Source organism: Phaethon lepturus, unplaced genomic scaffold (assembly GCF_000687285.1).
Source record: "Phaethon lepturus isolate BGI_N335 unplaced genomic scaffold, ASM68728v1 scaffold7354, whole genome shotgun sequence".
NCBI classification, from domain to species: domain Eukaryota; kingdom Metazoa; phylum Chordata; class Aves; order Phaethontiformes; family Phaethontidae; genus Phaethon; species Phaethon lepturus.
The window spans coordinates 21,141-39,657 of NW_010536980.1; the positions used below are offsets into that span (position 1 = coordinate 21,141).

Sequence of the window (18,517 nt, forward strand, 5' to 3'; positions counted from 1 at the left end):
GCCTTCTCTTCTGCAGCCTGAACACCCCCAACTCTCTCAGCCTGTCCTCACAGGAGAGGTGTTCCATCCCTCTGATCATTTTGGTGGCCCTCCTCTAGACCTGCTCCAACAGGTCCATGACTTTCCTGTGCTGAGGGCTCCAGACTGGGGTCTCCCCAGAGCGGAGTTAGAGGGGCAGAATCCCCTCCCTCAACCTGCTGGCCATGCTGCTTTGGATGCAGCCCAGGATGTGGTTGGCCTTCTGGGCTACAAGCTCACACTGCTGGCTCATATGCAGCTTTTCATCCAGCAGTACCCCCAAGTCCTTCTCAGCAGGGCTGCTCTCAATCCCTTCATCCCCCAGCCTGTACTGATACCAGGGGTTGCCCTGACCCAGGTGCAGAACCCTGCACTTGGCCTTGTTAAACCTCACAAGGTTCACACGGGCCCATTCCTCGAGCTTCTCCAGGTCCCTCTGGATGGCATTCTGTCCCTCAGGCATGTCAATCGCGCCATTCATTCTGTCCCTTAGGCATGTCAATCGCGCCATTCTGGTCGACACCACTTGGTGTGGTCTGCAAGCTTGTGGAGGGTGCACTCAATCCCACTGTCTAGGTCATTGATGAAGATATTAAAGAGTACTGGTCCCAACACACACCCATGAGGGACACCACTCATCACTGATCTCCATCTGGACATTGAGCCGATGATCGCTGCCCTCTGGGTGCGACTATCCAACCAATTCCTCATCCAACCAACAGTCCACCCAGCAAATCCAAATCCCTCCAATTTAGCGAGATGGGTGTTGTGGGAAACCACGTCAAAGGCCTTACAGAAGTCCAGATAGATGACATCCATAGCTCTTCCCTTGTCCAATGATGTGGTCGCTCCATCATAGAAGGCCACTCGGTTGCTACCTTTTTTAAAAATGGGTGCAATGGTTCCCTTTTTCCAGTCTCCAGGGACTTCACTTGACTGCCAAGACTTTTCAAGTATCATGGAGAGTGGCTTAGCAACTACATCAGCCAATTCCCTCAGTACTCTGGGATGCATCTCATCAGGTCCCATAGACTTGTGCATGTTCAGGCTCCTCAGGTGGTCTCAAACCTGATCTTCTCTCACAGTGGGAGGGACTTTGCTTCTCCAGTCCCCGTCCTGCAGTCTATCCCCTCGGGAGGTGTGGGAAGAGACACTGCCAGTGAGGACTGAAGCAAAGAAAACATTTAGTACCTCAGCCTTCTCCCCATCTGTTTTTGCCAGTTTGCCAGTCTTGCTCATCAGGCGGGGGACACTTTCTTTGATCTTCCTTTTCTGGCTGACATACCTTTAGAAGCCCTTCTTATTATTCTTTGCAACCCTTGCCAAGTTCAGCTCTAGCCATGCCTTGGCCCGCCTGATCTCATCCCTATAATAACAGGGCAGCATCCCTGTACTTTTCCCAGGATACCAGTCCCTGCTTCCACTGCCCGTGCAGTTTCTTCTTGCCCTTTAGTTTGCCCAGCAGGTCTCCACTCAGCCATGCTGGTATCTTGCCTTCCTTACCAGATGTCTTACACCTGGGGATGAAGAACTCTGGCACTCTCTGGAAAGCGTTCTTAAAGATCTGCCAGCTCTGTTCTGCTCCGCCATCCTCGAAGGCAGTTTCCCAGGGGGTCCTATTGACTAACTCCCTGAAGAGCTGGAAGTCTGCTTTCCTAAAATTCAAGGTCCTGACTTTACTCTTCACCTGCCCCATGTCCCTCAGGACTGCGAACTCCACCAGAGCATGATCACTGCAGCCCAGGCTGCCTCCGATCGTGATGTCACCAATTAGTTCACTTGCATTGGTGACGAACAGGTCCAGTATGGCAAACTCCACCAGAGCCTGATCACAGCAGTCCAGGCTTCCTCCAATCTTGACGTCACCACTTGGCTCACATGTATTGATGACAAACATGTCCAGTATGGCATCCCCTCTGGTAGGGCTGTCTATTACCTGGCATAGGAAGTTATCCTCCATGCACTCCAGGAGTCCTCTGGATTGCCTACAGCTCACCGTGCTACTTTTCCAGCAGATGTCGGGGTGGCTGAAGTCCCCCAGCAGGACGAGAGCCTGTGAGTGTGATGCCTCCTGTAGCTGGAGTGAGAAGGCTTTGTCAATAGACTCCCCTTGGTTGGGTGGCCTGTAGTAGACACCAACCACAAGGTTCCCTTTGTCGCCTCAGTCCCTGATTCTTACCCATTAGGTTTTGACCTGCTCGTGGCTATTCCTCAGAGTCAGCTCTTTACACTCTATCCATTTCTTGATGTAAAGGGCAATGCCTCCACCCTTCTTGCCTGTGCCTTCTGATCAGCCTGTAGCCATCGATAGTTGCACTCACGTCACGGGATTCATCCCACCAAGTTTCAGTAATGACAATCAGGTCATAGATTTCAAGCAGCATGGTGGCTTCCAGCTCCTCCTGTTTGTTGCCCGTGCTGTGTGCGTTGGTGTAGAGGCACTTCAGCTGGGCTGTCGGCCGTGTCACCCTTTTAGAGGAACGTCCTTTGAGTGTCAAATACCTTGAGACAAGCAGCTGATGTCAAACAGTAGGATCTTGTTATTGTGAGGAGCAATCTAGCCTTCGTCTCTTCTGTTTCCTAGGAGAAGTCCGGGGAGGGCCTCATTTGCCGAGTGGGTAGTAGGAGCATGGAGGCAGATGACATAATGTAGTTGGATCCTAATTCACGGGGGGTAGGAGAGCTGAGGTTGGAGTCAAGGAAATGCACAGGCTTATTCCTGCTTATATAGCGTGGCACATCCAGGAGCTGCTGTTGTCACTGCCAGTGTCAGCTGATGGTCTAAGTAAACTAAGTACGTGGATCCCTACCTTAAGTATTTTGTAAGAGTAAAGCACTACTCATTCAAGTTTAAAGGAATGCTGCTCATTACAAGTCTTGGCCTGGTTCTCATCGGTGGCAGAGAGCATGCTTAAGCCAGAGCCAATACTCTCGCTCAGTCCTGGTATAATTGGGATATATGCAGCAGCTGCCAAAATGCTCGTGAGCATCCTAAATGCAGCTTGTTGGCTGGTGCACGCTGCAGCCCCATCTTGTCCAATGTCCTTTTAGCCCACCAGGTTCGTTGCTGAAGGCGCTACATCCTGTGATAAAATAGGGACCTCAAAGTATGCGTAGATTATGTTAGGTCACATACTGGTGACAAGGCACGGTTACTGTTTCAGCCTGCCCTTTGGGGGACCTGTAAAAGATACTATGTGCATTGGGACCTTCCCACAGGTATGGGAATATGCAGCACAGGGCATCTCCCTCCCATTTGGAGTCCCACGGTGCAGCCCAGGCACTAGAGCAGAAGTAGTCACTGGGTCTGGTGCCATGCTCCATCTGGCACGCAGAATCACAGAAGAGAGGGGACATCCGTGCGAGAGGGATGGACATCCCTGCAACAGTGGTTGCTGGTACCACACCTGTGTTTTGAGGAGTGCCACTGTTGGGAGCTCAGAGTCACACAGAAGTAAGGCACCCAAGACTGACAGATGTACCATTTCAAATTGGCAGAGCTGCCCTTTGTGGAGTCACTCTCTCTGCCATCACAGAGATGCTGAACCCACAGCTTTTGCATGAACTTCTAGAGACTCAGTTATCCTCTCTCATCCCTTTAATTTCTTTATCTTCAAAGTATCTGAGGCTCTCTTGCACCTCAGGCAGGCTCCTGTCAACTTGCTCTTCAGTTCTTTGCAAAAGTCATGAGAATGGAAAAGAAAGGGTGGACTGGAGACATGTTTAATCTGGAACTGCTTTTCACCTCTAACACAGCAAGGCTTACTCAGATGTCATGTCTTCTTCCTACAGAGTCTTGGCTGGCCTTCGAAGCCAGTTTAAGTCCAAGCAGTTCCTGAAAGATCCCTTGGTGAAGAAGGTACCTCAGAAAGATCAGGCCACCAGTCTGTAAGATTATAAATTTCCTTCATGCAGAATTACACCAGCATTTCTAAACGCTCGGCTGCTTTATCCATTATTTGCATGTGTGAGCAATTCAAGGACAGAACATTTTCCCCTCTTACGGCAGCTGTAAATACTTTAGGTATAAAATACCTTTTTATTCAGTACATCACAGACACCATTGCAACCTATTACATTTACTGATAAGCAGCCCATAAACCACTACTGATCAATAGCGCAGCACTTCCATTCATATTAATGTGATTGCAATTGGATAAATTAAAAAGAAAAAACACAAACACAGTGATATAGCTTTTAAAATGAAAGATGAGAAAAACTGATGTATTTTGCAGACACAAGTCTGTTACTTTTTTTTAAGTGCATACTTGCGTACTTTCAATTGGATTTGCCATTAACCCTCCATATCCTCAACAAACCTGACTCTAGAAATTTTAGTTTTCTGCTAGTTTTGTTTGGCTAAAAAAAAAAGGTACTGTTTCAAATGCCAAGCAATCTTTGCTCTTTTTGCAACTTAGGAGACATTACAAATAATTTCCATTTTTGCATATGCATTTCTGTGTTGGTTGGTTGTTCTTAGATTCCAAGTGTCACTACTATTCCCTTCTTATATTAAACATGTCACTCAAGTAGTGAATGTCACCAATGGTACTTCCAGACCTGCACAAGGAAGAACCAGTGGCCATATAATCCTCACCAGAAGAATAAGGCTCTGCAGGGGTGCAGGGGTCTGTCCAAACTTGACATGTGTAGCACTGCCGTTATTTTTGTCCCGTACCAATGTGAAATAAGAGCAGTAAAAAAAAGTTTTGAAATTTACATCGTAAACATGAGGCAAGGGCCACTCTCACAGCTAGTTGATGATGTGCTATTTCAAAAACCTATGTCAAATTTTCAGTGAGGTTGAAATATTAATAAAACATCACAGAATGTGAGAAATACACTTCACCTTCTGAAATTTAAAAACCTTGCTTTATAAAGCTTTTCACTTTCTTGAACCAAAATGAAACCAACCTCCTCCTCCACCCCCCATCTACTCCAAAATTTGGGTAACAAGCAGGCCAAAATAAGATGAAGAGGTTATTTATAAATGTTTGCAAAATGTCATTTTTTGGAAAAATGATGGTAGGAAATAAATGAGAAACAAGAGAAATAGCTACAATACTAGCACAGTGAACCCACCAGTTCTGACCTTTTAAAGATGCCTTAAGGATCCCAAGGCAGCTATGTAACTTCTACATACAAATGTACACTATTTGTCTCGAAAAATCAAATTATCAACTAATTTCTATGTTTGGGGTTTTTTAAAACACAATACAGAATGTTGCATCTGCTTTAATTTTGACAAAGTGGGTACTTTAATTCTGCTGCAAGACATGCAGAGCCTAGAAAAGGGAATTAATTAAATTGTAGTTCAGCACAGGTAATAGAATCCATAAATTCAAACTCATGGGGCTTGTGCCTTCACGTGCACAGCCTCATCATACGAGCAAAAAACTTTTGCTATAAAGTCTAAGAGCTCTAAGTGAAGCAAATAATACAATGTGGCATCAGAACTGCTTATTTCCTTTTGCTGTTGCCTGTAATCCATTAATCAGCAATAAACGAAAACAAATTTTCCCACTGGATTTTCACTAATGATTTTATCTAGGTTTATGTGGCTTTAGTCTCTACTTCTCACTTAGATGTCATGAAAAAAACCAGCTTCTTTTAATATGGGTCAAAAGGCAGAGTAAAAGTTATAGAAGAAGTCACGATCAGTATCATACAACTATCAGGAGTGCTGAGACATTTCATTTACTAAGTACTCCACAGTCATTTAAAAAGATGAAGTCTCTACTCCTTAATATCCAAAGTTGAAAAAGGTATTTCACAAAGAGCATTAAGGTTTGCTCTATGTTTTATATGAAAACAGGGCAAACATTATCTACTTGAAGGACCTTGAACACATATTGAATATTAACCTCAGTAACTTGCTTGTTGTGAATGCTTAGCGTTATAACAAATGCAATTCTCTGTGATATTGTTATTAAAAGTCTCCCAGGCCATTTGCATGATCCACTTCAAATATCATACAATTTTATTTTATTCAGACCTGGAACCTGGTAACTTAAAATTTTAACTTTTAAAGGGGGTGGGAGGAGGTGGTGTCCTGTAGGCTACATCCTGCTATCGCTTGATTTACTGTGACTGCCGCTTGTAAGAGCTGATTGTGCACTTAGTAAGGGAGAGAAATTATTTGCTCCTAAACAATAGATCAAGGAACATTATGTTGCCTAACTGTGGATGCCTTATTCTGTGGCACATAAAGACCAAAGCTGCATGGGCTGATTTGCCATACCTGGACAGGGCTGTGTGTTGCAGAGTGCTTCTTCAGTGTGCAGCCCAAGGCAGATATCTCCTCCATATGCTGGTGCGGGGTTTGTGCAGGAGCGGGTTCTCATGTAATGCCCTCCTCCACAAGTTGCCGAGCACTTTGACCAAGACGACCAACAAGACCAGCCTCCGTCCACTGAAAAGACACAAAGTCTCATATTGTTCCAAGTTCATGCGTGACATGACATAATCCAACCCATCCTTCTCATATTCTGTGGATCTAATTCATGGCCTACTAAAATTACTGGACATTTTTAGATGCCACTGAACATAGGCCTACAAGTTTAATCTTACCACAATTCAATTTAATTTATACGTTTTAAAAGCCCCCGGTATATTGGGAAGCCTAACAAAGTTACTCATCCATATATAAGACACTTTCAGTGGGTACCATAATATCTTTAAGGACAAAACTATTTTCTGTTTATTTTCCTTTCCTTTTCTCACTTGTGAGGAAATAAAATACCAAAGCTTGATTGACAGAAGTATTGTAAGTGCAAAATGATTTTTTATTCATAAAATAAAACTTGGCCCAATAATATCATCAGAGAGATGGAGGAATGCAGATTTTGTTTCGCAACCCAGGTGAGACTGCCTTAACCCTACACCCCATTTCAATTGATCCAACGCAGTTGTAAGGTTTGATGGGCCAATATAATGTTACAGCTCTAGCACAGATGCCAGCAGCAGAACAAGGGCAGTAATTAAAAAAAACCCAACAGATGAATGACAAAAAGGAGTTGCCACTTAAAGTTTCAAACACAGGCTGGTGAAGAATAAATATTAGTTTCCCCCCGCCATTAGTATTTACTAATTCAAGTATGTCAAACAGTTCTCCAGCCTGAGTGTTCACAAGATTCCTCTGAAACACAGGCTGGATTTCATGGGGGCCCCATTCGTCAGATGGCTTTTGACACGTGGCCACTGGACAGGCTTCTAGTGGAAGTTCACCTCAGTGCCTGCGCTGGACTGGCTCCTCTGTGGCCTCTGTTCTTAAAGCCACTGCTCCAGCATGTATTTCTGGCATTTATGGCCATATTGCAGCCCATCTGCCAAAGGCTTCCTATCTACAGCCACACGACAGTGTCAGATGTACTTCTCCCAGGGATGCCATTTCCTGTGCAGAGAATCTCAGTATTTTGTTCATTTCTCTTTCCATTTTTTTGGGGGGAGGAAAAGGCAACAAAAAAATCTAAACTAAAAATTTTCATATAAAAAAATAATTTATTTTCAAACCTCTATTTAAAGTGTTATCACTTGCTTTCTTAATGCTTAAGTAAAGAAATGATTTACGATGTCTGCAACTGATTAAGAGAAACAGTGTGCAATTCAACCGACGCTAATAGATGAGACCCTAAGTATAATAAAGGCAACGCGCCAGTAAAGTTTAATTTTATGACCAGGCCCTAAACTGAGCAGAAGTTCCACCTTTTTTTCCCTGATCACTCACAGCAGCAGTGGGCATTTTACTACACAGGACAGAAACCCATTATTGTCTGCTTTTAAAAATACTAGGTAAGTACACATTTTCTCTACATAATTTTTAAAATGCACTCATTTAAGACATTCCTTGTAAGACTTTATTTCATGGTTTGTTGAAACAAGTGATTGTCACTGAAGTCTCCCAAACATTCATCCATCATTTCACAATGCCTCTTTTTGATCCTTTCTGTTCAATTAATCAAACAGCCATTCAAGGAGTAAACCATGTTCCACTGGTTTACTGAAATGCTATTCCATAATTATCTCTTACAAAAAAAAAGGAGGTTCCAAATCTGAAAAAAATTACCTTACAATGAAAATATCTGTATAGTATTTGCATTTAAATTCTCTCTTAGATGGAGATATAGAACATTAAAAAATACTAATTTTGTTTTGGCAGCATTGTATATCATGAATGCATTTGGTGAGCTGAGTAGAATGATTTCTATGCAAAGGCTGCAACACTGAGAAAATGAGCTACAAGAATGTGGGGTTTTTTATATTAAAACTTATACGTGCATTTTTAAATGTAATTTCAGGTACCCTCAGGTTCTCAACTGCTAATCAAACAGGTAATTCGCTAGTGCATACCTAAGGCTATTAACTAAGTGAAGTTGTTGAATACATAACATTTTATTCTCTGTATTGTTGCAACATTATCCTAGAAATCAAGAAAGCTCGGAGTTGATACTTCCTTGCTAAGAACAATAGTTGTAAAAACTTTTACAAGTAATGTATCTGGCCTTTGAATAGCCTGACTGGACAGACAGGATTCCTGGAATCTGATACTATATTCCAAGTATGTTACTTAAATAAATTATTTCCATTATTAAGGTATTCAATGATTGCTACATTTTTTCCAGGATATATTTATCAGGATATATATCATCTAGCTATACAGATGTATGAAAGAGTTTCATACCATCTATCATAAATAAATACTGCATCTCGGTAGAGTTCTTCTCTTGTTCTCTTATTCATATAGTCACTGGAAAACAAATACGTCTTTTTGCTGGACATAACTCTGTTAATGTAGTATTATGCAAGCTCATATCTAAGAAAGCCACAGGTTATTTGTCTTCAGTGCAGGTAAAATATACTGTGCAATTTTATAAGAGTTCCAAGACATAGTATCTTTTATTCAGAGCTTGCCTCTTCTTTTAAAAAAAAATTATGTCAAATAAAAGCAGAAGCTGCCACCCAAGCTATTAGTTTCATGGGATATTAAGGCTTTACTTTTCCAGATACTCCCTTTTTTGATTCTTTTTTTTTATTTAAAATGATCATTGGCTACCTTAAATGAATAATCAGAGGCATTTCTGCTGCAGTGTATAGACCTCCACAAAACAGAGTGACAGCCTGAGATTGCCTAGACAGAAGATAAATTGTCTGCCAACATTACCTGTGGCTTGTTCACTGTAATGGAGACAGTGACCCCCAACACTTTCTACTTATTTTTCAATGGACCAGAGTGAGAATTACAAATGCACATGCATTTGAAACTGCCATCTGCCATCTCTCTATAGGTGGCTGAGAACATAGAGACCGATGTGACATCCAGGAATGTCACCATGTTCCACAACTGCAGTGGTCATGGCTGTGCTGTAAGACTTCTACAAGACTTGTAAAGGGAGAAGTGGGTCTGGGTAAGGCTGGAAAGGACAGACATCATGTAATAGATGTTAGATTTGATGACGGTTGAGGTGGACAGTGTAATTACAACTGTTTTTTAGTGACTATTTACTGACAGGCTGTCATCCTAAATCTCTAGGCCTTTCAAGGACTATCGTAAGTACCTCTTTTATTTATCTCCAGAACTTTTCCTTCTCAGCAACAGAGGATGATAAAGCATCACCATGGTTAAATAAGATCAAAGGATGGGTATTTACTGCTTGATTTTTTACAAGACCGAAATAGAGCTCTGTGGCTTCTTTCATCTTTCTTTAAAGTTGCTTAGCAACACAGCACTATCTGGGTTTTTTTTTCTTTTTTCCTTTTGTCGTGGAGTCCTTAATGTTATTTCTGCTTCTTATAGGAGGAAAAATACACAGCTGCAAGGAAAGTTCCAGTCACTATGGTTTCTTTACATAACAGTTTTGTAGAGCTGTTGGACAAAAGAAAGTCGTTAAAGCAGTTCCACAATGAAAGATACAAAGAGTCTTTACGTTTTCTGGCAATTACTGAGGTTGGTCCCTTTTGGAAGAAGGTAGCAGGGTGCTCTCAAATAATGCTTTTTCCTTTATAGTAAAGCAAACAACTTTTTGCCTAGTGCCTGCTGTTGTGGTTAATAAATATTTCTTCACTATAATGAAAAAAAAACCCACATAGGGAAGAGGATGTACTAGGGAGAAACAGTGTACAGAAACGGGATCTCCTGGGGACATGACAAAACATCCACACTGCTGGAGAATTTCCAAGAGACAATTAAGTAAACTGGATACCCTGCTATGCACTTTGGGTTTTACAAGGAAGTGGAAGGAAGCGTGGGCTTCCTTCAGACACACTGACCTCACATGCTTTCATGAGAACACAGATAGGATTGCAGGCTTTTTCATACACTCTCTGGTCTCATTTAGAATTTAAACAACCAAAAAAAAAAAAAGTCTTTGTTTTTTTTTTTTGGTGTATGCCTTTATATTTGTAACTTTTCACGTTCATCTTTTTAAAAGTGTAGCAAAAGAAAATAAAAAATGTTGAGAGCCGAGTCTTTTCTATGAAGGAGTGTAAATAGAGGGGCAATAGTTCTTTCCACCCGCAGAAATGCGGATAGCGTGCTTCCCAGTGGCTAAGTAAAAGTTAAGTCTGGGGGCACTGAGTGTCGAGCAGCCTACAGTCCCAAGAGAGTACTGCTCCCTTCCAGACACCTGGGGATCATCCCATTCCACATCACTAAGTCTACTGCTTTTTCCTAATCCTGTGGGATATCGCTGCATGTTTCAGTATGGGAAAGAGCAATTTTTACATCATAGTTTGCAAAGGCAAAGTCTTGTTTCTGTGGTGCTACAGATACCTTTCATTCATAAAAGCAATGCTGGACGAAACCAACGGTCAACATAGTGCAGTGCAGAGACACAGAAGGCAAAGAAACGCTTCTAAGGGAAGTACAGCAACGAAATCTAAGGATAAATGCGGGTTTAAGTCTGTAACTGAGACCTTAAGTTAGAAAAGCAACAGTTGGTTCCAAAGGGCAGTTCAGCCCTCTCCTCACTGGCTACAGAAGCAGATCAATGCACAGGGAGAGACGGGCTTCAGCAGCCTCAGAGACAAGCTTTATTGGACCAGAGTAATTTTTTCCCCCTGATTTAGGAAGTGACTGCAGGATAAATTTTGTCTGTTCTTTTAAATATATTCCTGTTTCTTTGTGGCCAAGTATGACTGCAAGGAGACAAAAAAAAGGAGGAGGGGAAAAAAAAGCAATAATGAAGAAAAAAACAACAAGCAATAAGTGGCTTTAGGGGATGCATATAATAACTTATACAGTCTTTCAGGGAGTTTTGTGTATCTGAAACTACTGTTATCAGCACGTTTAGTGATACATGAATTAATTCAGTTTTTCTAAGCCAAAATGTCGTAACTAAACCGAACTAAAACCAGTATAATAAAAATTGGAAACTAGTAAAATCCCAAAATATTGTCATGAAGTATCAGAATTTCAAGTCTAAGAGATGGCAACTGTCATTGCCATCTCTTAGAGAAAAGGGAACAGGAACTCCTGTAGCTTGTGCTACTCAATGGTGCTCACGTAGCTATGCTTTAAACTCGTAATTAAGGCACATTGGCCAAGTGTCCCTATGTGCAAAAGAATAAAAGAGAAGGCAACACGAAACAAAATGAAACAAAAATGAAGCAAAAATTTGTCTTCTCTTACAGTAATAACTGAAGAGGTGTGTAATATTGTGAACTAGGACAGAATTCCTTATGTTTGGTTATTATTATTTTCAGGCAAACAAATATTTTAGTAAATTCCTGCAATTCTTGTAGATTTGCAGAATTTGCCACTCAAACAATGCTTCTCTTCATTATGTATTTCTCTTCATAACATAAATATCTCGCAAGCCCCCAAGGATAACAAAACCCTAATGTGTCTGATTATAGATTCCTTTCTTTTCATATTGACCGTGTATTAGTAACTCAAAGAAAACAGAAATGTCCATGAGTATTCACAGATCTTTTCCATAGTTATTGAGGCGGTTCAGTGCTTGCCAGCTCAACTCTATTCACCACATCTCTGAGCCATAAAAAAGGAGCTGAGGCACATGGCCAAAGCATAATTTGCTAGTGCAAGACAATAGTGCAAATTCTCCTGCCCCTCAAAGCAGTTTGGCCACATGGAAACCGAGTACTGGGAACAGGCCTTATCCTACACTGACTCCCAAACTATTTATGCAGATTATTTGGGAGAGAACTAGTTAGTTGAAGGCAAAATTGTATGAGGGATCATTCTAAAACTTGTACAATACAGACAAATCATATTTCCAGGCCTGGGTACAATTTCTGTCAATTTTCTGGCATTGTTCGATTTACTATTACATATTCATTCAGCCTTCAAATACTATGAACAAAAAGTAATCTGCTTTGTGACTGCTATCAATCTGCACGTCAGTGGACCATTTACTTTGCTACAAGCTGTGGGAAAAATTTCACTGTTTCTCTCTCCCCTGCAGGCTCAAGAAACATTTAATAGTAGCTGCTGAAGGCAGGTTCTAGATGGCTTCAGTATTTTTTTAAAGTTCTGGGATCCTGCAGTACGTTTAACCATAAATTACTGGCAATTAATATAGTAATAAGTATATTTAAACCAATGCTGCAAGACACTTAACCAGACCAGACAGCCTTTTACACTCGGTGATTGCTCCATGGGCTTTTTCACTGTGTCAGTCCTTCAGAGCACTTAGTATCTTCCAGGCTGACACTGAGACCAGATTAACTGATTCCAAAACATAAAGTCCTATTGACTTTCAGCATGACTTAAGCACTGCTCAATACATTTCTCCACCACTTCTTTATGGCTGCCATCTTGCCCCTTCTTACTGACCAGAATATTTCTGAAAGGCTAATGACTGGACTGGACTGCAACTAAATGGTTCTGTGTCAGCAGGGAGCAAGCTGTCCTTAACCCCGAGGGAGCTCAGGTAACTCTTAGAAAGCACCAAATTCTCCTTTTTTGCATTTTTGTTTCTAGTACTATGGCCGTTACCTTTGTGTCGCTGTCAGAACAAACCCTCCTCGCATTCCTTAGCCTTTCTGTCTGCACCTCACTTATTTACCTGGGCAAGAATGAACCATGCAGAGTCCCTGCTTTTCTCCTCGATGCTCACAGCGGCAAGAAGGGCTTGACATGTTTACTCCTACTCAGTCCCTGCAACTCTACCTACAGCCCAGTCCCATGTGAGGAAGGTATAGTCAATACCACCATGAGATCTGTACCTACACCAACCTTTCTCATAAACATCTGCAAGGGCTGTGTGGTCAAAGCCCCACGGGGACATTTCAGAAACTCACTTTATATAGCTGTCCTAAATATAAGCACCCAGGAAATGAAATCCAGTCCCTAGCACAGCGGTTAACAAGAAGGCTGAAAACTGATCCGACCATGGTTTCTCTTCCTGGCTGCTCTGGTCTGTGCCCCTGCCATGGGGTCTGCCAGCTTTGTACGCATGGGCCTGGAGCAAAGGCTCTTCACCCATGTGTTGTTTATGTCTCCCCTTTCTTGAAGAGGTCTCATGAATATCAACCTAATAGATGTTCATGTTTACCCACCAATTTAACTTTCTGCAACTTTCATTAAAAACTGAGAGAATTCGATTTCATCAGTATGCTTCTCTAACAAAAATTTATTCCCTTACTACAAATTTATAATCAGGTCTAATTTATGGATAAGCCTTATTCTGCAATCATTTTTTACTCTCCCATGTCTTAAAGAAAAAAAAAAATCAATTACATTTACCGCTTGCAATGTTTTCCCTTCAGATTTATCTGAGATCTGACTTAGCCCTTTACATTTCTTCTTAATTACTGGCAAACAGTAGTTCTGTAGCTGAGGAACTTTTTTATTCCTTGCAGGCTATCATGCGTCTAAATGCTTCATTCAAGCTCTGCATCTTCATTCAAATTTGCTTTGCACTAATAAGAAAAATGAAAACTTGTCTCTGAAAAAAGTTATTAGATATTTCAGGACACCCCTTCTTGCTTCAGAAAGGCCCACCACACATTATACCAACTGATCTTTAAAAATATTTTCAAATTCAAAGACAGCAGAAGTGGGAATAATTTTTATATAATGCACAATTTCAAGTTCTGCCTTGCAACTTTGTGTATTTTAGTTTTGGGTATTGACTATCTCATAAACAACAAGGGCCTCTACATCAAACTTATGTCTGCGTAACTATGTGTTTTACTGGTTGGAACAATTTCCTTCAACAAAATATAAAAGTGTATTAGCTGCAGAGCTAATTAAAAATACCACTTCTGAAAACCTTTAACTTATTTTAACTTTGGAAAAAAATGCAAAAAAATTCAAGAGAGCATTTAATTTAAGAATCAACAGCAAGAGATGAACAACAAACCTGGCCACCTTTTATAGACAATCTGGGTCCACCTAATGAAGGTACTGTGTGCACCCCTGGGGAGGCTTGCACATGTTGGTACAATGGTCTCCTGAATCTTTGACCTAACGCATTACTGTGAACCTTCAAAATTTTTCACAGATGAACAGTGCAGCCACATGAAAGAGAAGTGTTTATAATTTTATTATTCAAGAAGAGCAAGGTGTTATGATTGCAGTTTGGGAACTAATGAATTAGAGTATTAAAGCCTCTGCAAAGCTCAAAAGCTTTTGAATTTGGATGTCTGTTTTATGAAGGGTGAGAGGTGACTGAAATCAAGATTTTTTCTTCCCCAAATGTCTAAGATACAACAATGATTCGCAACACAAAATAGCTTCTTGAAAACATATATTCTACTTGTAATCCTTTTCATAGAATCATAAAACAACTTTCAGTGAAGGAGAAGCTAAAGATTCCAAGAAAAATCTTTAGGGCCTACTTGAGTTACCATCTAGTTTGGTGACTAGTCCTGAATCTTATTTGCTGGAGGCTCTATGCTCAAAAGCTAGCACAGATTTAATGCCAGCAACCATTGTGATGAAAATGATATTTTGAGTTTAAATAAAGACTAGGCCAGATTTCTCATGTTTTGCCAGATGTCTTTTTTCTATTATAGATTTAATTATTAAAATTATATTTTTACAGTCAGAGTCTCACAAGTAAAAAAAGACGTAGCGGTTAATATTATTGATGATAAACTGACTGACATCATTTGGGAATCTTACCCAAATCCACTTACATTATAAAGGTAAATTTGAGCTGTAGTTTATTCAAAAACCAAAACACATCCCAAACCCACCAACTGAAAAAAAAAAATCCAAAACAACAAACCAACTATTGCAAGATATAGCCTTGAAGATGAGTTATTTTATTTTCACATACTTCTCTCACTTCATTCGACTCTTACCTGGACAAGGCAAAATGTTGCATTCCTGGTACTCTAGAGATGGGCCAAGGCAAGGAAGTCCCCCATACTTGGGCTCAGGATTGCTGCAGACCCGTTTGCGATTCCGTATACCTCTACTGCAGTCACGACTGCACTGAGACCACGGAGACCAGGGCGACCAGGCACCATTGATGGTATGGGCAGAGTATCGTCCGGAACGCAAGAAATCCCCTGACAATCCTAACAAAATAAGGATTGAAGAAAACAATACTGAATTAAAACAGCATCTCAACCCAAAACAACCTTTTCCTCTTCAAATTTCTTCCTAGACTTCTAATAGAAATAAGAGCAGGAGGGTTTTGTCCTTTAGTCTCACAATCCAAATCCCGTTTTTAACTCAAGAATCTCTTCCATAACAGAAATTTCATAATCACTTGCACAGAACTACAGTGAAGACTTGGATCCAACTCTTTAGTAAAAGCTTTACAGCTGCATTGACTGCACTAAAGTCAATTTTGGTGCTGGGTTAACGGTTGGACTTGATGATTTTGAAAGTCTTTTCCAACCTTAATGATTCTGTGATTCCGTGATTTACTCCACCTGAGTATGATAAAAATTATCTCTCTCTTGCACAGGAATTGTCATCAGAAAATCTCCAGATACACTACATAGGTATGTAATTACATATGTGGCCACTCATCAAGCCAGATCCCCTGGTCGGGCTGCCGGGCTCTGCTCACTTGATCTACCCAGCCTGCCTCCACTAGTGCCTGCTGTGCCCAGAGGCTCACGGGTGTCCTAGAAGGCAATGCACTGTACTTATCCTAACCAGAGTCAGACTTCAGGTACTGTACAGAAATAATTCCACAAAGCCTAGTGAGAGTACCCTTTTGTGAAGAGCAGTGTTTTGTCACTTTGAAAGACAGTTTATTTTCCACTGAGTGGAAAACTGAAGTGTTTGAAACCACATGTAAGCCGTAGAAATCAGCCTTTTGGAGACATACACAATAGGATACTTTCTAGTCAAAATAACCATCTGGCAAGCGGAAAACATCTTTTTAAAGTGAGTTTAGTACCGCGAAAAAGCATTAGATTAAGCAGTGACGGAGACTGAAGTCCGCTATTTATCAGTGAAAGGGGAACACACAGAATCTTGTTCACAGCACATAACCAATACGCCTGAACGTAGCCCCAGGTGAGGGCTACAGCCAGCACAGGCACTGTGGGAGTATCAAATGGAGCTAAAGAAACAGAAGATGTACTGAATCACGTACTGAAAATGGCTACAAGTAATATTGTGAAGAGATTGCCCAACAGGACTCCTGGACTGAACAGGACCAGTACTCAGGATAACCAGAACGGAGGAGCCGCTCACTCCCAGTGTCCAGTACTGAAACAATTACGCCCTATTTCTACCTGTCGTTACGGCATTAGTAATACCGGCCGAGTTCTGCCCCGAGAAGTGCGTTCACAACCATCCCAAAGTAGAGGAGGCTTTGCATATTTTTATTCAACACTCGATAACAACTGGCAATAGTGGAATGATGACGCAGTGACACAGAAATACTTGTAATAAGAAACTGTTGAAATTAATAAGAAAAAGGCAGAACAGCAATGCAAAAATGACTAAAAATGGGTAAAACCTTTCAGTGATTATAGAGGGTAACTATTTCTCTCCTGCTGAGCCAGATTCTGTTACACTGATATTAAAAGCAGCATTTCAAGAAACATGACATACATTCAAATCCAAAAAGGGAGCAAGTACAGAGAAACAGTATGGGAATTGTGAATACAGGTCCACTCCCCAGCTCTGTAAGAGCTTTTTTTTGCAATTTTTTATCACTCTGGTCATAGAAATGCCCAGCTTATGCATGCAGTGAGCTGCGAGACCAAAATAACAGCATTTTTTTTATACTCGAATTTCAAGTTAAGGTTTTTTTAGTTATTAAATTAACAGCAATGCTAACAATGGAAAAAGTGGTAATCAGACCAGATTGCCAGTCATTTTCTTCATAAACCACTGCAGTGTGCATCGCTTCATACCAATACCAGGATATTCTGAAGACATTTTTGCAGGACAGGTGTAGCCTTTTAAGTCCTAAGGAAAACGTATTTGCCATTATGATATTAGATTTCTTGTGAATTAAATTGGGAAGTGGGGAGGGGAATCTTCTAAGGGAAGGCTCGGAGGTACTTTAGCTCTGAAACAGAAGAATATTCTAAAGAATCTTTTCAGTGTGGAGTTTGGTCTGCAACAAGTGTTCCCCTGTGTTTTATTCTTTCCCAAGTATTAAAAACTTATTAAAAGGAGCAATCTTTTCACAGTTCTACAGTAATTCATACAGTGTTCACAGAGAGGCTTTTAGAATTTTCTCTTCAGACAGAAACTGCCCATTAAAAAATTAACATTATGACACTAATGACATTAAAAATAACAAGATCAGTTTACATTCTGGAAATAGAGTACTACATATTCCTTGAACAACCTTATAGCCTTCTACAGTCAGGTGACTAGGTTCATGGATGAAGAGGGAACAGTGGATGTTACTTATCTCAACTTTAGTAAGGATTTTGTAACTGTCTCCCATAACCTCCTGATAGACAAGTCAACAAAGCATGGGCTAGATAAGTGGACAGTGCGATGGATTGAAGACTGGCTGAACAACTGGGCCCAGAGTGTTGTGGTCAGTCATACAAAGTCCAGCTGCAGGAAAGTCACTAGTGATGTATGCCAGGGGTCTGTACTGGGTCCAATCCTGTTTAACACCATCATTAATCTGGAGTATTGTGTCCAGTTCTGGGCTCCCCAGTTCAAGAGAGACAGGGAACTTTTGGAGAGAGTCCAGTGGAGGGCTACGAGGATCATTAAGGGTCTGGAACATCTCTCATATCAGGAAAGGCTGAGAGACCTGGGGCTGTTTAGTCTGGAGAAGAGAAAGCTGAGAGGGGACCTTATCGATGTCTATACATATCTGAAGGGTGGCTGTCAGGAGGATGGAGCCAGTCTCTTTTCAGCAGTGCCCAGTGAGAGGACGAGGGGCAATGGGCACAAACTGCAGCACAGGAAGTTCCACCTCAACATGAGGAAAAACTTCTTTACTGTGAGGGTGACGGAGCACTGGGACAGGCTGCCCAGAGAGGTTGTGGAGTCTCCTTCTCTGGAGACCTTCAAAAGCCGACTGGACACGTTCCTGTGCAACCTGCCCTGAGTGATCCTGCTTTGGTAGGGGGGGGTTGGACCAGATGATCT

General features: G+C 41.3%; 1 protein-coding gene across 1 annotated transcript in view; it reads right to left on the minus strand.

Annotated features, from left to right (window-relative positions):
- The window catches only part of SEMA5A (sema domain, seven thrombospondin repeats (type 1 and type 1-like), transmembrane domain (TM) and short cytoplasmic domain, (semaphorin) 5A), a gene marked incomplete at its 5' end in the record, with an annotated part of 108,258 nt that overhangs the window by 11,561 nt on the left and 78,180 nt on the right, over window positions 1-18,517 (minus strand). The window contains 2 exons of the mRNA XM_010286335.1: window positions 6,260-6,430; window positions 15,289-15,507. Of these exons, the coding sequence (XP_010284637.1) occupies window positions 6,260-6,430; window positions 15,289-15,507 (390 nt within the window). The remainder of the gene's footprint in view (window positions 1-6,259; window positions 6,431-15,288; window positions 15,508-18,517) is intronic.